This window comes from Ursus maritimus, unplaced genomic scaffold (assembly GCF_017311325.1).
Source record: "Ursus maritimus isolate PB19 unplaced genomic scaffold, ASM1731132v1 scaffold_8, whole genome shotgun sequence".
NCBI classification, from domain to species: domain Eukaryota; kingdom Metazoa; phylum Chordata; class Mammalia; order Carnivora; family Ursidae; genus Ursus; species Ursus maritimus.
In genome coordinates, this window is record NW_024426996.1 from 80,129,136 (window position 1) to 80,156,366 (window position 27,231).

Genomic DNA, 27,231 nt, shown 5'->3' on the forward strand with positions numbered 1-27,231 from the left:
ATCTCCCTAAGTCTTAGAGCGCAAGCACTGTTACCCTCAGTTTGTGAATAAGAAAACTGAGGCAAGAAGGGACACAAGTGCTCCAGGTTACACGGCTAGGAAATGGCCAAGCCAAAACTCTCAACCTGGTGGCTCCCGGCAGCAGCCCCGTAGCGACCACACTGGGCTGTCTCATGAGGAAATCCCCTATCCCCTTGTTTCTTTTTCTCTATGGCACTCATCACCATCTGACTACGTATTTGTTTATTGACTGATTGATTAATGGCTTATGATCTGCCCCCCACACACATGCACACACTCTAGACTAGGCAGGGGTAGTTAAGCCATGGCCTAATGACCAAACCTGGCCCCCCACCTGTTTTTGTAAATAAAGTTTTATTGGAATGCTAGTTCGTTTACATAGAGTCAATGGCTGCTTTCACATCACAGCAGCAGAGAGGAGCAACAGAGGCTGTATGGCTTGCAAAGCCAAAGATCTTTGCTGTCCGGCCCAATATGGAAGGAGTCTCATGACTCCTACTCTAGAACATTAGCTTCGTGTGAGCAGTTTTGTATGTTGTGCCCTCTGCTTCATCCCCAGGTTGTGAACAATCCCTGGAACTTAACAGGCGCTCAATACACTTGTTCAGCAAATAATTAATGATTACATAACAGACATGGAAGCATCTCATAAACCAGAAAAGAACTCCACCAATGTGGGAATTATCCAGGGAAGATGTTCATTCTCTACAGGCCAGAGAGACCTGCAGAGGCCCCGTTCCCAGCACTGTTATCCAGTGAACAACGGGGTAATTTCAAAAGACTGAAAGTTTTCAGAATTTCCTATGGCCTTTCATTCCTATTTCTAACAAACCCACCAGAAATCATCCATTGTAAAGAGGCAAGATACCCCACGGAACCTGGCGCAATAAACACACAGCAGAATCTCCCCCCACACACTTAACCAGCAGCACTTTCCCTAACCTTCTCCTCTCTCTGCATACTGGCCAGAACTTGCTCACCCTTTCCTTACTTAAAATCCCTTTCCCACTGTTCCAATTATTTGCCCTATCCTTCTGCAGGTCTTCCAGTTAAAACCCCAACTGTGAGCCCACCTCTCTACCTGTAAATCCACGTGGCCATCAGAAATGGAATCCACGTGGCCACTTAACAACTGCTCAATAGGGACGTGCAAGTATTTTATCTCATGATTTGTCATTCAATGCTTCTGCATTCATCCACGTAAAAAACCAAACACCAAACCAAAACAAATACGTTCTTAATAAAATCTATTCAATAGTAGCAGAACACTTAATAGTACAAATTGTTTTTTAAAAAACAGAGTGTTAAACTCCATATCACTTTTACCAAACTTGGTGATCAGACCTTCCTTAAGGTGCTTCCTGTCCAGTAGCTCAGGGACCAGAAATACTTAAACCCATGCTCTACAAGACCGGATATGTTGTAGAAGGTTTTGAAAAGCCAAAAAATGTTAAACTAATACACAATATTAATGTTTTTAATTACAGTGCATTAAGACCACAGATCTGTTAACAGACAGGCTCCTTACGGATTTTTTAAATAATGATTTAACCTGTGCCAGAAAGTTCTTAAAGAATTTAAAATGCATTCAATTTTAGCAAAGTTCATATCATCAACTAATTTCTGACCTCCATGTTCAACACAAATGACACTTGGCCATTTCCTTCAGGAAGGGTCTCAGATGGGGTTGAACTCCCCGTTAATGACCTGAGCTAGTGACTGCTCTCTTATTAGCAAGTTAGATGGGGAGAGGGAAATAAGAAGGAGGGTCTAGGTCTGGGCCTGCAGGTGACAGCCCTCTCCACCCACGTACAATTTCAGAACTGTCTGAAGGGGTCACGGCTGAATCAGGCCCCTCGGTGGTGGTCTGGGAGCTGTCGCTGACTGGGGAGGAGGCCTGGGTGCCATCGTTCAGGTCCATGGCCGGGTCGGACGGGACGGCACTGATCTGGCTAGAGCTGTGGCTCAAGATGTCCTCCTCGTCCCCGTCGGTGGCAGCACTGGCCAGGTCACAGCCGGTCAGATCCGCCGAGTCTGGCTGCAGGGTGTGCTGTGACCGGGGCTGCTCGGTGATGATGTCGTGCCCCACGGAGTCGGTGGCTGAACTGGCAGAGCCAGGAGTGGAGACCCCGGAAGAGGCGGCCAGCTCGCCACCAATCTCACCCTTGACTGAGGCTGAAGACAAAGAAACACTCATTCTTCAAAGGGCCAGGAAAAACGTTCAACAGGGAACCAAATGCTTACAAAATACCCCAAAATTCACTGTCACCAATGTTTTAACTGCAAAAAATCGCAAAATACAGTGAAAATATGAACTAGTAAATTTCAAAAACAAGACAAGAGTGCATCCTTCAAACACTACTAAAATTGTTTTACTGTATTCTTGACTTACCTTTTACTCTATTACCATGTCATAGTCATAAAATAAGGATTATCAGATGTTTTTTAAATGCTATCTATGAATATTCTCAAATGGCATTTCACTGTAAAAACTGAAGTATGTTCAGCACCAACAGCACTTCAAGTCCTTGAGCAACTGCTCCAGCCTCAGCTTGGAGCAGCACAGAAGGACCCTGCGAGCCACAGGCAGCCGGGTCGGGCACAAGCCCCAGGGCACTCTCGCTCAGCAGGTCGCGCTCAGAGATGATGGAAAGTCACCATCTCTCTGACGTGGGCTCTCCTTCTCCCCAGACCCTGTCCAAGAGCTCCAAGCAGCCAGTCCTACCTGCTATAGGGCACATCTGCAGCACGTTTTCCTAGTTTCATTTTTAAATTCTCATTAAAACAGCCACACACTACATAAAAATCACTACAAAAAGATCGACACGAAGGTGTCAGCAGTGTCCCGCCTAGAGACACTGGGTCAGTGAGCACCTGAGCTTTGTTATGTTGCAGAGGCTGTAGTTCTGTTGTTTTTCTTTTTTTACTTTTGTAATTAAAAAAAAAAACAAAAAACACATACGATTTCTGTTTTATAAAAGTAAGTGAATAAATAAATAACCCCCACCAGAATTATTCAGATTTTCCTTCCCATATACTGCAGTCTTATTTTCACTTGTCTAAAATATTCTTTTGGATAGGATTATACAGTCCAAACCACTTTCATTTAATCCAATTATCAGCATATTAATCAATACTTCACTTTCATAAAGTGAATAAAGAATCTGTAAAGAAATGTAAATTTCTTTCAAAGTTAAGCTCTCCACAAATTTTAATCCCACTTTCCCCTCACAACCCATGTAATTCATGAGACACTTACCTACCATCCCTACTGCATAAGAAGACTTATGCTCAGGGAGTATAAACCTAATTTTAAAAGAACCTAAACCAAGGAAAACAGCAAATATTTGATGCAAGGAAACACACTCACATGTTTCAAAGTAAATGTTCTAAAAATAGCGTGAATTAGGGACCACTTGAGCAAGCTGGCTTCACGCTGTCCCCAGGAGCACAGCCCTTCACGAGGGGCAGGAGAGGGGCCAGGAGAAAGGCAGGAGGGGGACACCACTGCCCCTCCCTGAGAGCTACCTGCAAAGGCGGGGCTGCTGCCCTCCGACCTGGACTCAGAGTCGTCCTCCAAGGCTGCTGCTTCTCCAAAAAGCACTTTCCCTAAGAAATGAGATAGCAAGAGTCCTTCAGCTTGCTACAGGAAGGACTCTAAAAATCAAACAGATGTACATTCTAAGCAGAAAATATAAGCATATTTATTTCACTCTCTCATATGGTATATAAAGTATTTTACACCTCTAGTGTGGTAAACACCAAGAATGCCAAGACACTATATTTACATATTATTAACATTCATACACCTGTACAGCACAAAGTTACAAGCAACGATTCTCAAACTGTAACACCAAGTATTTTAATAATTAATAAGTACTTACTGACTTAAATCTGTATTGATGTTGAATAACTTATATCACATTTGATCTTAAAGATTGTAAGCTATGGCTAGAACCAATTCTATCAGCCCTTAGGACATTCACTCGTATCTTCAACAACAATCAGGGCATACGCATAACCGCGGAGCACCTGAAACCACTGTAACGCCGCATGTTAGCCAACTGGAACCAAAATAAAACCTTAAAAACAGAAAGAGTTCATACACAGAACTGTCACCTTAAAGGTCACTTCTACTCTGTTCTCCTTTAAGCCACCAGACTCTATGGCTGATAATCAGAACCTGAGCACTGTCTCATCTGGGAGGATGGAATAATAGTTCATCTTCTGCAAAGTTGTAAAAATATATTTCACAGTTCTTGGTTTCCAAATTATATTAATTTATTTTATATTGATTAAAAAAAAGGAAAAGTCTCAACATGATTTACCTGGACTAATTAAATTATTATGGTTACATTACACATAAAGGTCACTAAATGGCACTCTAGAAATAATTATTGGCAATTTCCAATGTCTAACTTCACTACCTTTCAAGGAATAGGTCATAGGTGTGACAACTTCCAGAAATCTGTACTGATATGACATCAAAGGGGGGAAAAAGGCAAAGAAAAAGCAAAGGAAACCCAAAATCTAGATAAAATTAACAGCAACTTGGCGTATCTAAGGAACAGGGTTGTTCCTTACAGAAGAAGTGGCTGACCCCAAGAAAGCAAGTAGAGTCCCCCTGCTCATGGGGGGTTGATGAGAGCAGTCTCCATCCTGAGAATCAGGGTTTGCCCCCCTGACCCAAGGAGCCCTCCCCAAGGGGTGCAAGGTCCCAGCTGCCGCCAGAAGGGCTGCCAGGCCGCCACACCAGCCCCTGCCCTCATCCCACATTCCACATCAACTCTGCTATTCTCTCTCTCAGATTTGCAGATCTCACATGGAGAAAAAAAGGATTTCTGCAACAAAATAACAAAAAAAGCTTAAAAACTGCAGCTCTCAATGAAAAAGGAAAACAAAACAAAAAACCACTAAAAACACAAAAAAAGATATTGAGGACATACCAGCTTCCTACCCAGAAGGAACAGCTCATCTCAATGGCGGACCGCCCAGGAAGGCGGCTAAGCAACGAGGCCCCTCAGCCATCTGCCTGCACGGTCCCTTCCTGCTTCAGGAACAGAGAGACCGACTTTGCCTGGAAGCTGGTGGCCTTCAAACCACCTCAGCGTTTCACCAAAATCTCCCACTTGGTTAAGTATACTGCACTATGACCGCCCAAATATGATGGGTTCTAGGTTCTAGGAAATGTTTACTTAACCCCAATCAAGGCTAGAATATTAGTCCTGTTAAGGTCCCATTCAGTACTAGAAGTAATACTAGGCATTAGGCTCACAAACCCTCAACTCATGACTCAAAAAAATATTTGTATGTTGTATATCGATTATACCTCAATAAGTTCTTAAAACGACTCGTCTTTTAAGATTTCAAAATAGAAAATGGTAGCACTTCTTTCCTATGGAAATCCAGACCGGAAAAGAAAATAATTGGTGTGGTAAAGTGTTCGTGTGTACCAAAACTATCCAATTAGAGATCACAAACACTTTAAAAATAAATTGTTACCAGAATGTTCTGGCATGTACAAAGCTAAATGTGGCTGAAAAATTACCATCAGCCCAAATTAACCAAATAATTAACCAAACATCATTCCTGACTAATGCTACACAAAATTCATAGGAAAGGTGAGTTACCTTTATAAAATTTAACAGTCTCTAAGGCAGGGACAGGCAAACTAGGGCAGGCCTATTTCTGTAAATCCAGTTTCACGAAGGAAGCCACAGCCATTAGCTAAGCATTGCCCGTGGCTGCCTTCTGCCACCAGACAGAGCCAAATAGAGAGGAGGCAGGAAGGCCCACAAGACTAAAACAGGTCCTTTACAGAAAAAGTTTGCTGACCCCTGACCTAAAGCATTAGAAATTTATGACAAAGCCATTTTGATATACGAGCAATTTTCAAAAGCCACCCTACAGAACCGTTCGGGCCCAGTTACATTTATACATACAATTGCTCTGTGGAGAAGAGGCAGCCACACAGTCGAAGGCATTACAGAAACACAGAAAAGGCAGTGACACTCAACAGGAGACGCTCATTTCTGAAATAATCACCTTTTTGTTTTCTTGAAAGGACAGGGCTGCATGAAGAACCCCCTCCAGCTGTAAATCACAGAAAATGACAGATGAAAGTAAGGTAACAAGCTGCTAATAAAATGCAGAAGGCATTTGAAAATCTTCAAACTGCGTGATTCAACTTTAAAACTACACAGTGTGTGAACGTATTTCCACAAGCAGTGCTTAAACACCACAGTGCAACACCTGAATCCTGACACACGAAAATCACACCAACTCCAGGACACAGTTCTAAAGATACAACCTAAAATGTCAAAGAAGTGCAAATAAAGTGCATTTAAAAAGTTAAATTAAAAACATTAGAAATCTCAGATTGCTTGGTCAACTATTAATCAAATATAAATTTTCATTAGTCATTAGTGTCTCCAGCAAGTATTTGTATGGCATGCATTCCACAGAGAAAAGGATTCTGGAGTACACAGGATGTGGACAGGCACATCCTCATTTTCTGCTTGCGGTTCGGGCAAACATTTATGTTCAAACAAGGCAGCGGTGACACCTCCAGTCAAACCCTCTAGGTTGTCAACGCTGCTAAGTCAAGGCCATGCAGTGTGTGCGCTGTACTAAATCAGCCCGGGGGAGGCCTGGAGTCCGCCGAGACCACGGAAGCCTCCTCTGTGCCAAATCTAATTCTAAAGGCCGCGCCTCAGGGGTCCCATGTACTCCAGCTCTCAAGGGGCTGGAGGAAAACCAGTGATCAGCTAATAGGGCAGCACCCCGTGGAGGGATGAGGGCCCAATCCCCCAAAGCATAAAGATGAGCAGTGGCAGGGTAGAGGAAGAGGTGTCCTAGAGTCAGTGAGGACAGCAAAAAAGGGCCTCAAGGGCAGAAAGGAACTCTAAAATCCCTACAAGGACCTGAAGATCCCCAACTGTGGCCAGCGGCACGAGGGTCCTGCAAATAGCTTCCCTCAAGTTTTCATTTCACGGTGGGCGAGATGCCATGGGGAGGCAGCCGAGTCAGAGCGGAGAAGCCAGCCTCAGATGCAGGCCTCATTTTGTCACCTAACCTTGCCACACTTCCATCCTCCAGGCTACAGACGAGCTTTCTGAGGAGCTGAGCGCGCCCTGCCCGGCACAGTGCCGGCCCCAGATTCCACGAGGGAGCCGGCACAGCCCAGGTCCTCTGGCGGGAACATACCTAGCAGCTCCACGATACTGCCGCTGCGGCTCCGGCAGCCGGGCTGGCGGTGCACGGCGGCGAGGGGCCCGCCTCCCGGCGTGCTCAGGGCCTGCAGGAGCTCAGGCGGGGGCGTCCTGAACAGCTGCTGCAGGAGTTCCAGCGCCCCGGTCACAGCATTGTGGTCTTGGTGCTGAGTATAGTGCAAGGTCAGTTCATACACCTGGAAACAGAAGTACAGGTATTATCGCCATGGTTTTTAAAATGTGTCCGAGGGCTCATGGTCTTAGAGTCTTATGTGAGCAAAATTTGTGTCTCAGTTTCTGCCTCCAGAAATTCCTCCATCACATCCACCAATGGGGTCACGGCTTGCATGAGGTCTTCCAAATTCCTGTGACTTTGTCCACTGTGAGATGAATTCCTTACAAATAAGGAGAGCACCCCCGCAAGCACAGCAGCATACTACTGAAGACCACCATCTGCCTAACTGATGATGAGGAAACAGAGAATAAAGCTCACGGACGTGGCAAGTACAGCTGGTCTCCTACACGGTATGCAAGAAACACTACCCTGAGCACCACGGAAAAGTTTCCCAACATACTGAAGGCATGTCAGATTTTACTAGTGCTTTTAATACTATATTATGTTATATGAACACAAGGAATGCACTTTCTCCTTGTATTTTTTTACTTTTTATCTTATTTTACTTTAAGATTTTATTTACTTATGTGAGAGACAGAGAGGGAGAGAGTGCACAGGTGGGAAGGGCAGAAGGAAAGGAAGCAGCAGTCTCCCCACTGAGCGGGAGCCCAACGCAGGGCTCGATCCCAGGACTCCAGGATCATACCCTGAGCTGAAGGCAGATGCTTAACAGAGTGATCCACCCAGGTGCCCCTTATCTTATTTTTTTTTTAGTAGTCTCTACACCCAGGGTGGGGCTTGAACTCATGACTCTGAGATCAAGAGTCGCGTGCTCTTCAGACTGAGACTGAGCCAGCCAGGCGCCCATCTTTTTCCATCTCATTAGCATTGCCCAATAATATACTAAGCACCCAGTTAGAATTGAATTTCAGATAAACAAATAATTTTGCGGCATAACTACGTCCTGTGCAATTTCAGGCATTCNTGCACCACAAAATTATTCATGATTTCTCTGCAATTCAAATTTAACTGGCACCCTCTGTAAGTTTATTAAGTTCGGCAGCCCTACCTTTAGTATCATAAAACTAATACACACGTAAAAACAACAAGAGACAGTATAGAAGGGTATAAAATAAAGTCTCCGAGGCAGCTTCTTTTAACCTTTATGCCTCGTTCTTCTGAAGGTGGCCCTCTAACTACAGGAGCTGCAGGTCTGCAGCCACAGTCCATAGGCCGATCTGGCCTAACACCTGTTTCTCTGCACAGTGTTCTCGGCGCGCAGTCACATCCGTGCATTGCCTGTGGCTGCTTTCCTGCAGTACCGTATAGCTCAGCAGTTGGCCCACTACAGGAAAGGCTGCTGCGCCCCGCTCTGGATCTTCCCCCAGCACCCCTGCTAGTCTACGAGAAGCCCTGAGCCCTTCTCAGGACCCACACCGGTGCCCGTGTGCATATGCATGCTCACGTGATGCACGTGCCTCGTGCTCACTCTTCAGACTGGGCAGAGGCTGTAGTCTCTGTCTATGAAACCTCACCCAACTCCCTGTGTCCGGTCAAATCCCACTCACCCATCAGCATCAGCTCCTGACCAAGCTTCTCCAGCATGCCTCCCTGACCCTGGTCAGGCAGGGGCTCCCCACTTCGTACTCCTAGAGCACCCCGCACCCACCACCTCACCACGCCATTTAGTGATTGTTTGCTTGCTTCTCCCAGTAGACCAATGGTCTCCAATATTTCTTGACTAAGCAGACTTTTCTTAAACCATCAGAAGAAAATTCTGAGTATGTGATCCCAATACTCATGTATTTATTTTAAAATATTATAGGGGCGCCTGGGTGGCTCAGCAGGTTAGGCGTCTGCCTTCAGCTCAGGTCATGATCCTGGGGTCCTGGGATCGAGCCCCACATCAGGCTCCCTGCTCAACGGGGAGTCTACTTCTCCCTCTCCCTCTGCCCCTCCCACCCCCAGTGCTCTATCGCCTGATCTCTTTCTCTCAAATAAATAAATAAAATCTTTTTTAAAAATATTATATAAGTACTATAGAACTCAGATATCGTGTACATTATAAAATGTACACTAAATCCTACAAGACTCTAGCTTGTAACCAATTTATAGGAAATACAAAGTAAAAGAAGCATGTTAATTTACACGATGGGGGGGCAAGTAACACATCTGCCAGGAGTTCCACAGGACGACCTGTTTCTCCAACAAGTGAACCCCAACCTTACTTGCACACTGATTCCAGAAGAGGAGAGTAACACCTGACAGAGGGCGAATGGGTATTTGATGTTCAGGAAATGTTCCTTTTTTTAAATGTGACAATGGCATTGTCATTAAATTTTAAAAACAAAGATGAGTTCTCACCTACAGGAATACATATCAGAATACTTACAGATAAATTGATAAGATGACTGGGATTTGCTTCAAAATAATACAAAAAGAGAGGAGGAAGTGGGATTATAAGTGAACCAACACTGGCCCTGAGTTGACGATTATCAACACAAGTTATAATTACTGAAGGCTGTTTTTAATGCTATTCTGTCTACTGTTGTACGTCTGCACATCTCCATAATAAAAAGTAAAACAAGCAAGCAAGGTAAGGATAAAATAACCTATTTTTTAAATGTATTACTACCATTAGAACACCTGTTTTACTCACTAAAACATCCAGTAATGGTTTTTCGTGAGGGCAATATAATTAAGTGCCATATTTGATGAGAACCCCATTGCTTGTATTCTGTGGTTCAGCTGAAGGGCAGCTGGTTGGAGCAGAACAGTCAACTCCCAGAGATTTCTTAGAGCCCACTCCTGCTCGGTTACCCCTCATCCACCTGCACTCCCAGGGTCTCACCACACACCAGCAAGGATTCTAAGCACTTTGCAAATATCACCTGACTCAGTGCTTAAATCATTAAATCTTCTTTAATTCATGATTTCTTTTTTTTTATGGAAACTTTTATAATAATTTTTTATTATGTTATGTTAGTCACCATACGGTATATCCTTAGTTTTTGATGTAGTGTTCCATGATTCATTATTTGCGTATAACACCCAGTGCACCATGCAATACATGCCCTCCTTAATACCCATCACTGGCCTATCCCAGTCCCCCACCCCAATTCATGATTTCTATGCAAGAATTACTTTAAGCCACCTACAGTTTTGTACTCTACAAAATTTAGGCAAAGGACACAACTCATAAGTCCACTTGACCAAAATACCTATGAACTACAATGTCACCAATACAGAAAACAAAAAACAGAGCCAAGGCACCCTCTCAGGATCCTAGAGTGTGTGTCTAAACTCCTGCATGTGCCATGTGACCAACTGATGTACAGAAAGGGTAAGGCCTTCAGTAGCATCCGGTACATTCAATTTGGTAAAAACACTAACATTTTAAGCCAAGTTCACAAAATCCAATTGCTTAAAATGCAGCCGTACTGTTTCAAGGTTAAGAAAATCACCTGGATGAACAGGCTACAAAGAAATGAAGTCTATCACTGAAGTCGGATGCAGATCACATTGGATTAGAACGTAGACGGGGTTTCTCTGTCTTGGAAAGAGAAGCTTTAACGTACTGTTCCTATACTCCAACGGACTGTGTCCCTAACTCCCTGGGTATATACACTACTGCGCCAGACCGCAGGTTCCAGGGGCAGAGACCACACCCAAAATGCTCACCAATGTATCCCGAGCACCTGTCCTGGTGCCCAGCACACAGTGGGTGCTCAATGCTTACCGAACAGATGAACACACCTCATGAGTCCTGGTTTTACAAATAGGGTAAGAGCATTCTCTGTGCCAGGCAGGAGCCTAAGGGGCGTATGTAATATTCTCGGTAACCTTACGAGAGATTACCTTCATTGTACTCTGATGTCCTTGCCATCCAGAGGTCACATAGTTAGGGGTGGTGACCCAGGATCTGAACCAGGTGATCCAGCTGCAAAGACCAAGCTCGTAACCCTCGGTTCTGCCATTTCTCTTCCAAATGTTGGATTCTTCGAATGTCCGTCATTTATGAACCAGCACCAGAGTAAACCATGGGGCTCCTACCTGGATGAGCTGCTCTGTCGAGGGGGAGACTTCCAGTTCTTTCCGTGTCACCCCAAAGCTGCCTTTCAGGCTCGTGTCCTTGACCTGCTGCTGCAGCAAGGGGACCAGGTACCTCAACGTGAGCAGCACTCCAAGAATCAGGAGGGTGGAGTGTTCACCCTCAACAGGGACCAGCAAGCCTGTAAGGGAGCAATGAGGTCTCTTAACATCATCTGCTGGGGGATTCAGGGCTTAATTTGTTTAAAAGAAGAGACCCAGAGAGGAACCGTGTTATGAAGTTGGCAGTGAGGGATAAAGATGGCACACACACTACTGTGGGAAAATATACAGGTATCTCATCTAAAGGCCAAAATCCAGGAGAGACTTTAAAGGGTAACCTTCACATCCTTAGCTGAGCAAGGCCCGTTAGAGTGAGTTTGGCTGCATCTGAATGCCAGGCAGTCTTTTATACCAAATATCCATATGCCCTCCTCAGCCCCTGCTTGTGCTGATTTCCATAAACAACTCCACACACAGGAGAAACCGTCAGCAGAGAACCTGCAAGGATCCCAGGCTCCACTTCTGGCCTCGGGGACTCACCACACTCAGAGCCCACACGGACAGCTATGCAGTCTGCCACACAAGGGCCAGGCTGAGGGAGGCGGGTGGGGCTGCACACTGCCTCACACCCACCGCCTGCTAGCTATCCTCGGGCACAGGGGCGCGTACACTCCTGCACAGAGAAGGCTCCTTGTCCCAATCGTCACAACACCCAACATGGGCGCATGGCAACCTCAACACAGTTCCCATTCACTAGTCAGCCAGCACCAAAGGGCCTGGGCTGGGAGCTAAGGGATTGCCTGATTTTAAAGAACTTAAAAGATGTGTCTCGGGTAAATGCTAGAGACCCCAGCACACCATGGGGAAAATCACTCACGACTACCTCTTACCTAAGAGCACATTTAGTAGCCAGCTGTAAAAGTACTGCGTCCTTCTCGAGTGCTGGCAGATGCTCACTGCTGAGCCAGCTGCCGTCCGCCGAATGGTCGGGGAGCTTGACTTCAGATTCGCTATGAAAGCCTTTAATAGAACCTAGGGCAGCAAAAATCCAAGTCGATAAAAGACAAAACTCCTATGAAGCTTATCATGTTATTTCATAAAATTACTCCAAATTCTTACAGAGTATAGGTTATAAACCACTGGACTTTCCTACAGTTAAGTAAAAACGCCCCAAATTTGGGATATTCCACAGCAGTTTGCAGAAGTAGTCTATTTACTTCCTCACTGTAAGGAAGAAAGTATCTATGTCCTCGACCAAGAGTGAAACCCTGAGCTTCTAGAAACGTGTACCCACAGCATTTGGGTACAGGGTCAGTAAACGACATCACGTAAAATAAAGACAGTAAAGAAAAAACCTCGAATAATGAAGTGAAGGAGAAAAGTGTAGTAGGCAACTACAGCCACGTCCTAGCCTGACGGCTTGCAGACGGGCTGCTAATGCCACTAAAAGAGGCTCTCAGGTCTGGAGAGCATGCGAATGAGCTGAATCGTACCGCATAGCGCCCACAAGTGTTTTCCTAAGGAGAGAAGAAGACCCTGTCACAGAACCTCCAGGATAACCCAAAGGAGAGCATGCTAGCATTCCAACGATGGGCATTTAAGTCTTTTTATTTTTTTAAAGATTTTATTTATTTATTTAACAGAGATAGAGACAGCCAGCGAGAGAGGGAACACAAGCAGGGGGAGTGGGAGAGGAAGAAGCAGGCTCATAGTGGAGGAGCGTGATGTGGGGCTCGATCCCATAACGCCGGGATCACACCCTGAGCCAAAGGCAGACGCTTAACCGCTGTGCCACCCAGGCGCCCCTGGGCGTTTAAGTCTTAACAAAACTATCCAAAGAATGTAAAGGCATGGGGGCGCCTGGGTGGCTCAGCTGGTTGAGCACCCAACTCTTGGTTTCAGCTTAGGTCGTGATCTCCTCGTCGGGAGATCGAGCCCCCATATCGGGCTCCCTGCTCATCAGGGAGTCTGCTTCTCTCTCTCCCTCTGCTCTGCCCCCCCATCGTGCACTCTCACCCCCCACCATAAATAAATCAAGAAAGAAAGAAAGAAAGAAAGAAAGAAAGAAAGAAAGAAAGAAAGAAAGAAAGAAAGAAAGAAAGAAAGAAAGAAAGAAAGAAAGAAAAAGAAAGGAGAAAGAAAGCTAAAAGAAAGGTGTGACCATCTAGCTTCCTGAGTTTGGGAACTAGCTTACGTAAGAACACCGATTTCCATCACTCTAAACCCCACTCAGAGCAATGACTTGGTCCCAGTTGCTGTTCAACATGCACTGAGCAAAGCTATCTGGGCCAGGGACACCGTTAGGGCCCCACCACGGAGGCGTGAGCCCAGGCAAACGAGCAGCACATTAACAGACTAGCATCTGACTCATAAAAAAGCTCCTTCCTCACAGTGTGGTTAGCATCAACTGGTTCTCAGAGGTCCATCAATTCCTGGTGAATTTATAGACTAGATGTCTGGAACCAGAGAGGCAGAGGACCAGACCCTCAGCCCCAGGTGTCCCCGTGGTTTGTGGTCTCCAGTTCCTCCTGCAGACAGCACCAGGAGAACCCAGTCAACTTATCTCAGACAAACCTTCTTAACTCTGAGAAAAGGTAGTGGTACCTTAAAGTAACTCATCTGAGTGAAAACACATATACATACATCATTGAACTAGTACGAATCATTCCATATCAGTCCACACTTACAAGCACAGTGAAAGCGGAGCATTATTATAAAGAGTGAGCCCACGGTGAACTTCAATAGTTTGGAATACTAAAATCAAATCTCAGAGTTTGAGGGGGCCTTCCCAGGTCCAAATCCCACAATGTTGAGAAGGCCCTGGAGAAGGCAGCTGGCAGGAGGTCCCCAGACCACGTGTAAGCTCTTTGCATAATGGGGAGGAAGTGGCTAGATTTTAGGGCAGACAGCTCCACTTTTCAATAAATGTGTAGGACACATTTTTAAGAGTACTTCAAAAGATGCAAAACTATTCAACTTTAGAGTCAAGAGTACTGTAGGGGATGGAAACAGAAATTAAAATCAAAATACGACACCAGGGCACAATCACGAGAACGGCTAAACTTGAAAGGGCCCGCGGCAGTGGGGTCCAGGAGGAGGCAGAGCCGCTGGGGCTCTCGCTCGCCACGGACGCTGGCGTGAGCAGGAGCGGACACTCGACAGAGCTTTTTAGCAGCGTCTACCGAAGGTGAAATACATGTCTTTACAACCCAGCAACCCCCGTTCTAGGATCCACAACGGTGGGCTGTACCTGTGCTCCAAACGACACACGCAAGAGTGGGCACAGCAGCAGCGCTCACCACGGCTACAAAGTAGAAACGGCTGGATGCTCTGCTGTAATAAATGGTAAGCCGTGGCGTGTTCACACAGTGGCGTGCCCCACAAGTATAAAAACTGTGTGAATTCACACCGACGACATGAGAGAGTCTCACCGACTTCATACGCAGCAACAAACAACAAAACCAGACAGAAAGAATGCACCGCTCTACAGACGTCAAATTTAAGAACAGCCCCATGGCTTCAGAAGCCAGGTCAGCGGTCACTGCAGGGAGGAGAGGGGAGCAGTGACAGGGGGCGGGCATGAGGGGCTCCCAGGAGCTGGTAATGTTCTACATCACTTTGTGATGGTTCCCCAAGGGGCACAGCAGTAACTGCTGTGCTGCCCTGTGTGTGCACGACACGTGAGTCTCGGTGTGACAGGTCATCCCAAGAATGAAAACACACCTGAGGTGAGACTTCAGAGCAAACGTGTTACGCTGCATGTGTGAACGAACCTCTGACACCCAGACACTCCCTTAAAACCACATGCACAAGTTTTAAAAAGCACTGACTTACAAGGACAAAAAGAACAGGACAGGGACAAGAGCAGACGAGAGGTGTCCACAAATTCTGCAAGCTAGAAAGTAAACAAGTGCTGACTGCCTACCTTGCGGCCCACGGGAAGACACTCGCAGGTAAGCTTTTTTGGGAGTTGGGGGTGGAGGATCTGAAGGCCACTAACAAAAGCCAAGTTCACTGAAGCCACAAAACTGCAAGAACAGCTTGGGCTTGGGGGACCCCAGAGACCTCTGAAAGCAGCCTGTCTGCCCCTGTGTGCGCTGCCGGCCACTCAGCCCGGGGGCAGCCCAGGACATAGTCTTCGCTTCCCACCCCACAAAGACTGGGGCATAATTTCCAGAGATGTCAGCATAGCCAACGTCAGACATGAGGTACAGACAGAAAACAGAGAAATGAAGAAAAAGTGTGCATTCTGACCGGTGAGACTGTTGGCCCCATCTATCCCAGGATCCCAGGACAAATGCAGCCAGGCTTGCCTCTCCAACGGAGAATGAGGAACTTTCCTCTAGGGATACTGACCGCCTCAAGAGGAAAAGACTTACTGAGACTGACAGTGGGAAAGGAGACTCAGCATCCACCACCTCAGGAAACCCGCCACAGGACAGACCCTGCCACACACTTGCTTCCAACAAGCTTTTAGAGTCTCACTCAAATGGACAACTGCCAACATAAAAGTGAAAGACCAGGAAAGAGAACAGAGGAAGTCAGAAGAAAGAGACAATGCAGAAGTCAAAGAAAGTTCTCAAGAAAACTGTAATCAATATCCTCAGAAGAGAAGGAGTGTATTCACAAAGCAAGAAGAGGATGCCATAAAACATAAACATTCTGAACACAAGAAGGAGCTCTTAGAAATTAAATATACAACAGCAGGAACAAAAACTCAACAGAAGGGTTTGGGATAGACATCTAGAAAGTACAGAAAAAAAGAAAAGGAAAACAGAAATAAAACATAACACAAATTCCATCACAACAAGGGAGTATGCCTACAAAGGCAAAGACATGGCATCTAGAAATCAGGCATCCAACAGGAGAGCAGCAAAAAAAAATTCCTAGGAGGACAGCAAAGAAGTCCTCAGACCTAAAGAGTATCTGGAACAGACTGGGGTAAACAGCTGGAGAATTCTAGGACAGAGGACCCCAGTGGAGAAAACGGACCCAATAAACTATCTGTCATGTCGAGAATTGCATTAAGACACATTTTACAAAGCCGTTGGAAGGTATGAGAAGACATAAACGACCAAAGAATAAAAAGCAAAATAATAAAGAGGCAATTATTAACTCCCAAAAAACCAAAAAGTTCAACAAAGAAATAGAATCCAAGGACAGACCATAACTAGTTGTGACTATTACTTGGGCATGATAATGTCACACTGAATACTGATATAACTACACTAAGAAGATGAGAGCCAGGTTAGTGCTAAGTTTATCTTTCATAGTAAAAACAAAACAAAACAAAAAACTAGGAGCACATTGCTATAATACACATGCTATAGAGCATGCTATCTAGAAATGTAGAGGGAAATATCAAAAGAAACACTAACAAAGGACTGACCCACAAAGAGGAGGAAGTTAAGAATCTATAATCTTCAGACTATGTGGCAGGGTCACAATTTCTTGACAATAAAAACAAAACATGACCGTGGGTGGGGAGGTTGCTTGTTTTGTTTGTTGAGGCACAGAACAAACAGGAAGGCAAGTGGTCCCCACTGGCTACAAGGCCATCATCGGTGGGCTTTCTCTTGCCTACACTCCTGGGACAGTCACCTCTCCCAAGCTAGGTTAAAGAGTCAATCTAATACACCAAAAATCAATCTGTTCTGGAAATCACCTTTTGAATTTACATCTATATACCCTCTCCCTACTTGACTCTTCACCGCATAAGAAAGTGGAAATAGAAAGAAGCTCTTAGTGTGCCTCAAAATAATTAAAAAGGTTTTCATCTAAATCATTAAGCACAGTATAACTCAAGAAACACTCTTGAATGACTGCCTGTCCAAAAGCCCTAACTGCCCACAAGACTCATTCATGTTTGTGACTTGAGGTAATAATCATACCTTAATTTCATTGTCATTTGCAAAATTGCCAAAAGAAGCCATAATTTTGGGTACAGCTGCAGCCAAGGTCTCCTGAACAGATTCCTCAGGTCTCTTGCTTATTCGAGTCAGGCAAGGCAAAAGGTTTACCAAGTAAGGCCTGCATATGTGAAAGGAACAGGAGTTATTCTTCCAGGTCTACTTTAGTGAGAAATATAAGCAATTATTTAGTACCTGTTAGGGAAGACCCAGTTTTTATATGCAAAACAGTCCTTAACAGAAAGGAGACAAACCTCGGCAAAAAGAACAGGAGGGCTAAATGCAGACCAAGTTCAAATGCTGGGAGACAATCATCATTCATTTCCCCTATGATCACAGAGGACTCTCAAAAGCTTGTTTTAAAAATTGTCTGTAGTAAATTATAACAGTAAAATACCCATATTAAAAATTAGAAAATAATAGATAAGAAAACATCAATTAAAAAAAGAAATGAAAAAGTTTTCTTGAAAGGGAGCATTATGAGGAAATATTTTTAAGTGTTCAAACTAAACAAGGCCTTAGAGATAAGACCTGGCCCTCCAGAGACGAAGTGCAGACAGTGCAGGATGCAGGAGAAGCCAGTCACTGGGCAGAAGGCTGAACTCACATAAGTAACCTCAACACACACAGGACTAACATGACAGGCGCTTTCTCGTGGCAGAGATAAGCAGGTATACACCTCGGACTATAGCAGAAAAGCTAGGCTGCCTTAAGGAGATGACGATTTTGCCGGAAAAAAAATAAAACAGGCATGACAAGCAAGAGAAACCTGCCTGACTTTTTGAAGAAGCAAAACCAGGCCAATGAGTCAACTGAGAGTGTCTGAGATGATGGTGGCCACTGGAGGAAAGATCTCCCTGGGTAAGGAGTCTGGATTTTATCTCAACAGCTCTGGGAAATGAGTAAAAAGTTTAAGTAAGGGAATGAGATGACCCATCACATTTTTTAAGGTCACTCTGGCTGCTATGTGGAGAACTCGGGGTGTGTTGCTTCAGAAGCATAACAAAATCTTCAAAATAAGGGCAGGAAAAGAGAAAGGTCCTGTAAAAAGAAATTTCCTTAGTGATGTATTCTACAGCAGCCACAGAAGATTCTCATTAAACTCAAACTAAGTGGGATAAATCACTGTAGCCTATTAACAGTGAGCGTTTTTCAGCCCCTGCATCAGTTCCTCAGGGACACAGCCAAGGGTCTACGGATATCAGTTTTGCCGGTTCAGAAAGAAGGCACAGATGAAAACTAGGGTCTTCTGATTCTCAATCCGTTAAGGACAGACTGTTCGCAGCAGTCAGGCTTTATTCACAGTTCAACAGTCACAGTTTGAACTCACGTGAAACCCAAAGGCATATTTTCCTATAAGCAACGATGAGACTGGTTCTCAACCTTCGACCATGTGACAAGTATCTTTTCAGCAACCGGCACGTGCAGACACGGTTCTCAGGGCCAGGCTGTAGCAGAGGACAGACAGGGAAGACCCCCGCTGTCCTGGGGTGCACAGCTCTGTCTCTTGGGGGGGGGGGCTGACAGAAAATGAACAAGCACACTGATAGTGTCCCCACGTATTTCTGAAAGTGAGAAGTGCTACGAGAGGAACACCAGTCAAGAAACACCGACCACGACTTGGAGGGCAGAGGCGGACAGCATTAGACAGAGCTTGGGGAAGACCTCTGAGCCAGTGACACCGGAGCCGAGAGGGAAAGAGGCCACAGGAGCTGGCTCCCATCAATTGACAGTAGTAATAATCCAGAGCGCACAACTTACCTGCACTTCTGAGGCCGGACCAGGTGAGCCAGCTCAGCAAACCTCCACAGGGCGGCGCGCAGGCTGCGGGGAGCACCGTTCTGAGTGGGTTGAGAGCGGCAAGTTACATTTAAAAGCCAGGGACGCTACTCCAAAAGGACTTCATAGAAACAAGAGCATTTATGTGATCGTTTATTTCTACGTTTAGACACAAGGCCACGTAAACGCGTAATGGCTGCAGAAGCGTCACGGTCTCGGGGCTTCAATTACAAAGACGGAAAACTTAATTCCCATCCCATTTCATAAATAATGAAGAGGAACCCCATGAAGGAAAATAAAGCAGTGAAGTCTACTCTACCAGCAGCATTTCCGTCTAACACTCCCACTTAGTAAATAAAAGATAAGATCTCACATACACTCGTCAATCCAGGGAAGTAATATCATTTGCTCAATAACAGAAAATCAAAGCCTACCTTTTTTATTTCCTTATAGAGTTCTAACTGTAACCTCGGAAGACTGGAGTCCATCAGCGCCTGCAACAAAACACAAGAGAACTGTTCCCGAAGACTCATTCTACCAGCCTGGGAGAAAACTGAAAGGCAACTAAAATTTCAACTTGGGGGCAAAGTGGAATATAGCAGCACCTAAACTAAGAACCTGCTCGTTACGAAAGACGCACATATAGACAGGAAGCCACTGAATACACTAGACACAGGTCGCTCACTTGAACAAAACATAGAAGGGAAAGAACTTAACTCGACATACAATCAAATACCACATAACACTGAAATCCAACGGTAGGTGGTTCAAATTCATTCTAATGCTCTTATGTTAAACCTTTAATATTCGATGAGAGGAGAAAACAACTGCAAGCTTTCCTTCTTCATGGAAGCGCACACAGCCAGATGACTCAATATTAACAATGGCCTGACGTCTGTGGTGCCAGCAGTGCAGTGAGCGTACTTGTAAGGCCAGAGCCCCTCGCTCCGGTGGGCAGAAAGGCTCCGTCCTTTGTGACGCTCCCAGCCCCCCTCCGTGACTCAGAGCCCGCAGCCAGCGAGGAGCCTCATGCTCCTTACAACACCTTCCTTGCCCCCATCCCTGCTCACTTATGGGCCAAACCGAAACTAACGGCCTCCGGGCCAACTTCAACCCCGTAAGAACGGCCGAGGGCAACCACCACTAGCGGCACCAAGTCCACGTTACAGAGGGCTTCTCGAGATGGCAGGAAGGGAGATGGAAGGTTCCTGGCCCTCACTCTCGACCGTGGGAACCCTCCCCTCTGAAATGGTACTGCCAATGGCCTGTCCATCAAGAAGAGAGGAAGGACGTCACGAAGCCTCAAACCAAGTTTCTTTCATGTGATGTAGAGCATATGATGTCTACCACCCGAGTGGCTCTTAGTAAAACTCACATGGATCCACCTACTGGTTCAGTGAGCTTGAAAGTCAAAAGCAGAGTCACGTTTGGGGAGCTTCTGAAGTATCTCAGAAATTTGTAAATCCTAACTCTTGCATTTCAGTTTGTACTAAATCCTTAAGCAAGCACACCAAAACAAACAAAAATATATTAAGATGCTACTTTACAAATAAAACCAAAAGCCACATTCAAGTTTTACTTCACTTTGTTTTATGAACTAATCTCAAACTTACTTTATAACGAGAAAACTACCCTCAAACCCCTAATAATAGCACAGAATCGGGGTTCCCAGTCACTGGGTGATGGCAATCCCACTGCTCCCTACTCCTGAATCCCTTCCTCACCAAAGTGGACACACCCGATCAGCTGCCAAATCGAGCCCATGACAGCCCACCTCTGCCTCCTCACTCATGCTCTGAGGGCCACCGTCCTGGCTCAGACCTCTCCCCCCCAGGCCTGAACTACCCCACCTCCCACACAGATTATCCGTATGCACATCTTTCTCCAAGGCAGGCTGCACACTGTCACCAGGTTACTCTTCCTAAATAAAGCATTCCGCTGACCACATCAAAAATCTTTGACACCTCCTCACTGTTCACCAAATAAGGGACGAATCCCCTGAACTGACCCTCAATGCCCCACTCGGAGGGCCACCCTCCTCTAAGCCTGTAGAGGCTTCCTGGAGCCCCGGAGAGGCAGGGTGTTGCAGTGGTTAAGAGGGCCCCTAATCTCCTCACTCACCTACTAGCCACCACCTCCAGGAAGTCTTCTCTGCCTCCCCAGACAGAAGACATCTCAGTCTCCGGAGTGCCATGACGACACGCCAACGTCCCTCAGAACTTAGAGTGTGCCACATATTGAGCGATTTCTGTATGAATTGTGCTTCCCCACCTGAGACTGTAAATTACATGAGGCAGGAGCACACTGTCAGGCTGAGTCAGAGCCCCACTGCATTTTCCTATATAAATGAAAAGCAACACGTCCCATTTGCTTGGGCCATGAGTCTGGTCTCATCAGAAGCATACAACAACACCCGACAGAAGACAAAAGTCCAGGAGTGGCTTCCAGGTGACCATATCTGTGTTCCTGCCCCTCCCTGACATCCGAGCCAAGGGCCCACACTCTCCCAAGCTTGTCCTTCCTCTGCTACAACGAAAGCAAATCTAGCCAGACCCTGATCTGGCTCCAGCCTGCTGAACCTGAAGAGTAGAGCATCTGAGGAAGCACAGATCTGAGTGCAGCCAAACGCCACCATGTCCACCTTCACGCAGAAAAAGAGGCTGAGACTGACTTCATCTTCACATCCGGGGCCATAACAGGAGAAGCTAGAATCTCTGCACTGGGAGGTCTGACACAGGGGAAATAGGACAGGAGATGGCCAGAAAGACAACCCAGCATTAGGTTACAACCCAGGGTCACCGCTGACAACCACCGCACATACACTAAGCTATTCAGTCCAGCAGTTCTTGGAAACAGGTCACTAAAGAAGACAGGCTTAAAAACAAAGCCTACATATCCAATGGCCAACATCAGAGCAATAAATAAACGTCATTATTAATAAGAATACTTCTTACCACTTGGAGGACCAGTGAGTGGCCAGGATGGTGCTAAGCACGTCATCAACTTTGATCCTCACACATGCACTCACACACACACCACCAAACTCTGACTGACTCCCTTTGTAGGTAAGGAAACTGAGGCTCACAGAATTAAATACACTTTCCAAAGCTGTTCAGTTAGTAGGGGACAGAGGCAAGATTCAAACACAGGTCTCCTTCACTCCAAAATCCATGTATGCTCTATCTGTCTGGCAGGGTGCCTCGATCTCACGTAGTGGGAGGGGGCTGATTCACTTCCTAAGGAACGCTGGGCCCGTGAAGGAGAAAGGAAGGATAACTGCTTGGCCAATGTAAAATGTGACCGTTCTCCAGAGAAAGCCCTGAGAAGGACTCCAAAGAACAGTTCTGTTTATCGAGATCCTAACGAGAAGGGAAATACTCAACTTATCTATGTTAGCTTGTAGTCCTTGGTTTACCCAGCCAAGCGAGGATTACTAGGAAAAGAGCCTGCAAGGAAAATGAAGAGATGTAGGCTCTTCTCCAAGACTTATCTAAATTTCATTGGTGGAATTGGAAGCAGTAGGGGAAAAAAAAATAAGAAAACTAGAAAGGTCCAATAAACAAGGATCCCCGCAGAGAAAGAAACAAGGAGAAAACGATTCCGGAGAGACCTGCAGCGCTAACCACAATGCCAGCACACCGACAGCGGGAGCGCTGAGTCTGCACACACAACCCAAAAGGTCCAGTCATCAAAGGTGACCTAGAAGAAGGTGACCAGGATGGCTTGGGGACACAAAGTAGAAGGGCAGAATGAGAAAAACAAGGGTAGTTTTCTAACACATTAAGAATTATGGAAGAAGGACTTTTATCTTCAAGGGCAGCAGAAAACAGGAGCTTAAAAAGCTCTGGTGATCTTGGCCACAAAGTCGGCCTCAGAAAGCAGCAGCGGAAGAAGATGGTGTCCTCTCTCCGCCCCCCAGCTCGCCTGTGGCCCAAGCACTTTGACTTTCTGGTTCTGCCGTCCTTTCCTGGGAACTCCTTCCGCCCAGCCCCACCACTGACCCCAGCCAGCCCGTTACAGAAGTCACATCTTCTGAGCAGGCCTCCACAGGGGCAGGGAAAGGAAAGGAAGAGAGGCTAGAGACACCATAGGGAAACCACAGATGGATTCCATTTACCCGTCCCCTGCCTTCCCAGGGCCTCGAGACTGCTCCAGGCTCTGCCCAAACAAAAGTTGGTGCCTTAGTGACGTTTTCGCCAAGAACAGCCAGTGGCCACCAGCATGGCCACCTGTGACCTACGCACTGCACAGGCTTCAGGGTGGACCACTGCCTTCTGACTGAGCAGGGGTAGCAAGCGCACGGGCAGATACGAGAGCACCACCCAAGCACACATCAAATGAAACAAGCGCAAACATCCAGAGGGACTGGGCCGCTCACTACAGAAGAAAGTAAAGTTACAGCTTCTTCTCTCAGCCACAAGTCCTGCTCAGAGAGCGCTCTTACTTTTATGACTCTGTTGAGGCACTCGTCAGCCACCATCCGGACATCCGACTCTGCGTCATCACTGCACAGCAGAAAAAGTTCCATAGCAATGCCCAGAAGTTTCTGAAATTCTGGAGAATTTCTAAATAAAAAAAAACAGAGAGAGACTGTCACAGCCAAGAGGAACCTACGAAGACATGACACTGAAATGCAAGGAGCTATCTGGTATCCTATATGGGATTCTGGAACAGAAAAACAACATTACGCAAAAATGAAGGTTACATTAATATTGATTCATTAATTGTGAAAAACATTCCACAGTAATGTAAGATGCTAATAATTGGGGTAGCTGGATATTGGGTACAGGGGAACTCTCTATACTGTCTTCACAATTTTTCTGTAAATCTAAAACTACTCTAAAATGTAAAAGTTTATTTTAAAAAAGAGATTGTACTTGCAAGACAAATTTCATTTTTTTAAAGGTTTCGTTAAAAAAATCTTGAAAGGAACTGTTTTATATGTAATGAAACTCAATTTTAAAAAAGAGGAAAAAAAGACACTGCTTCAGTCCCAGATAGCCATCTGCTCTCTGCCAGCAGGTTACTTTTACTCTTACTTACAATATGCTTGGAACCCTGGAGACAGTATACCAATATAACTTCTTCACTCCTTTTTATTTTATTTTATTTTTTTAAAGATTTTATTTATTTATTCGACAGAGATAGAGACAGCCAGCGAGAGAGGGAACACAAGCAGGGGGAGTGGGAGAGAAAGAAGCAGGCTCATAGCGGAAGAGCCTGATGTGGGGCTTGATCCCGTAACGCCGGGATCACGCCCTGAGCCGAAGGCAGACACTTAATCGCTGTGCCACCCAGGTGCCCCCTCTTCACTCCTTTTAAATCTTGCTTTCGATGTGTTCCAAAGCATAACCATATTGCACTGCAGACTACACATGATCACGGTCAGGCTACGGTTTTTGTTCCTCTAGCTCAGTCCTATAAAGACTAGAGTCTATGTAATGCTTGCCAGTGATTTTAAAACGTCTCACTGAGAGGGCCTATCTGGGCTGTCGCAGCCGAGTGGAGACAGGCCGGTGGGCCACATTCGAGGACTGCTTTCACAGCACTGTGAAGAACAGCAGCCAGCAATACGGCCCCTGTATAATGCTGTTATTTTTGAGACCTCAAAATCTGACTGCTATTTCATGATCTCAAGCAGGAATACTCTGAAATGGGGGTCCCTCTCCCTTTCCCGCTACATCCTAATTCCTACCAACGGTCAGAAGAACCACAAACCTAAGAGAAACCAAAGGACCACCTTAGCAACGATGGACAAATACAAGCAAGAAACAAAACACGCCACCCAGCAGCACGTCAGACCTCGTCCGAGTGGATCACAGCTGTGAGAAACGGGCTAAGCTGGAAAGGCCTCGCAGGAGCGGGCACAGCATTCGAATTCCGCCCCAAGCGGTGCTTCGCTACAGAAGTACAGTGTGAGCTACAGGGCTGATTTTATGCTTTCTAATGGGTACATTAAAAATAAAAAGAAACAGGTAAAATTAATTTTAAGAATATACTTCATTTAATCCAATATATCCAAAATATGATTATTTGAACATGTAATCAATAAGAAGAAATTATTGATATACATCACAATCTTTTTTACAGCACATCTCAATTCAAACACAAAATTTTCATCAGCAGTATGTTATCTGTGTTTAGACTTTATAAAACCCACAGATAAAGGTAGGTTCACTTGCAAGTAATAGATAAATAAGTTCTGAAGATCTAATGCATGACATAGTGACTGTAATCGATAACGCTGTATTATGAACCTCAAAGTTGCCTAGAGACCAGATCTTAACTGCTGTCAACACAGAAAAGAAACAAGAACTATGTGACTTGATAAAGTGGTCAGCTAACACCGCTGTGGCAATCACACTGCAGTGTGTACGCACATCAAACCAACACACTGCACACTGCAGACTTACAGCGTGACAGGTCAGCCATGTCTCGATTAAAAGAAAATAGTAGGTTCACATACCATTTCCAACCACGCTTAAAAGTTCTCCAATAACTAGACTGAATATTGATTTTTAAATTTTAATTTTATTAACAAAACAGCGGGCTAATGAGGTTACAGATTTCTTCCTGAGAGAGCTTTAGAAATGTGTCTTTCATGAAACCTGTCCATTTCACCTGAATTGTCGCGTTTACTGCATAGAGTTGTTCCTAATACTCCCTTATAATCCTGTTAATATCTACAGAACCCATAGTAAACTCGTCCCCCCCTCACTCCAGACACGGGTAATACATGACCTCGCTCCTTCTTGCCTGGTCGGTCAGTCTGATGAATCTTACAGACGCTCTCAGAGAACTCGCTTCCAGCTTTATTGAGCTTCTACAGACTTCTGTTTTCTGTCTCACTAACTTCTGCTCTCATCTTTATGTCCATTCTTCTGCTAAATTGGGGTTTCATCTGCGCTTGTTTATCACACTTCCTGAGGTGGCAGCAGAGGTCACTAATTTGAGACCTTTCGTTTTCTTCTACAACAGGCACCGAGTGCTACAACCCTCCCTCAGATACACTGCAGCAGCATACCGCAACTTCTGAAATCCTTTGTTTTTATTTTCGGTCAATTCAGAATACCTTCAGATTTCCCCTTTAACTTTCTCTGTGACCCCTGGGTCATGTGGAAATGTGCTACTTGTGTTCCAGACCATCTTTCTGTAACAGATTCCAATTTAATGCCGTCGAGATCAGACAGCACACTTGTATCAATCTGCTTACATTTAGAGACCTGTTGTATGGACCAGCATATGTTCTCTCGGCACGTGTGCTGTGAGCACTTGAGAAGAGCATGGCTTCTGCCGTTCTGGATGGAGCATCTGTAAATGCCGACCAGGCCACAGGGGTGGGTAGTGTTGTTCAAGCCTTCCAGACCCAGATTTTATGTCTGCTGCTCTAAAAATGTTTGAGAGAGGCTACTGAAAGCTGACTATAATTGTGGATTTCTCGTTTCTCCTTACAGTTCAATCAGGTTTTGCTTCATGTATTTCTGAAGCTCTGTACTTAGCTGCATAAACACTTAGGACCGTTATGCTCCCTTGATGAACTAATGCCTTTATCATTACAAAAGTGACCGTCCTATTTCTGGTAATAGCTTTTTCTTAGAAATCCAGCGCCTGATATTAACATAAGCACCCAGGCTTCCCTCTGATCAGTGCTAGCATGGTCAGCCTCTTTCTATTCTTTTACTTTTAAGCTAGTTGCGCCTTTCTACTTAAAATGGGTTTACTGTAGGCGGGATATACGAGGTCTTGTTTTTTCATCAGATCTGAAGAAACTTGTCTCTTACATTTAATGTCATTATTGACGTAAGCAGATTTAAATCTACTATCATACCATTTCTTTCCTTCTTACCCCAGGTGCTCTTTATTTGCCGTTTTCCCTCTTTCTGCCTTCTTTTGGATTGGGTATTTTTATTACTCCTTTTTTGGTTTATTAGCTACAACTCTTCGTTGTGCTTTCAAGTGCTGCCCTGTTTAGTATACATCTTTAATTTATCCCGGTCTGCCTTAACGCATTACACCACTTCACATACAGTGTGAGAAACTAACGACAGTACTGGGTTCGTTTCCTGGGGCTGCTGTAACAAACTACTAGAAACTGGGTTCTGAA

At 45.3% G+C, this 27,231-nt stretch overlaps 1 protein-coding gene across 2 annotated transcripts in view; it reads right to left on the minus strand.

Annotated features, from left to right (window-relative positions):
• HTT (huntingtin) overlaps positions 1 to 27,231 on the minus strand; it is a 135,191-nt gene that overhangs the window by 89,955 nt on the left and 18,005 nt on the right. For both annotated transcript variants that reach the window (XM_040625063.1, XM_040625064.1), the window contains 10 exons: positions 23,572 to 23,692; positions 19,562 to 19,621; positions 19,110 to 19,189; positions 17,331 to 17,469; positions 12,330 to 12,471; positions 11,401 to 11,579; positions 7,228 to 7,429; positions 6,067 to 6,114; positions 3,550 to 3,630; positions 1,835 to 2,196 (listed from right to left, as the gene is read on the minus strand). In XM_040625063.1, the coding sequence (XP_040480997.1) occupies positions 1,835 to 2,196; positions 3,550 to 3,630; positions 6,067 to 6,114; positions 7,228 to 7,429; positions 11,401 to 11,579; positions 12,330 to 12,471; positions 17,331 to 17,469; positions 19,110 to 19,189; positions 19,562 to 19,621; positions 23,572 to 23,692 (1,414 nt within the window). The remainder of the gene's footprint in view (positions 1 to 1,834; positions 2,197 to 3,549; positions 3,631 to 6,066; positions 6,115 to 7,227; positions 7,430 to 11,400; positions 11,580 to 12,329; positions 12,472 to 17,330; positions 17,470 to 19,109; positions 19,190 to 19,561; positions 19,622 to 23,571; positions 23,693 to 27,231) is intronic.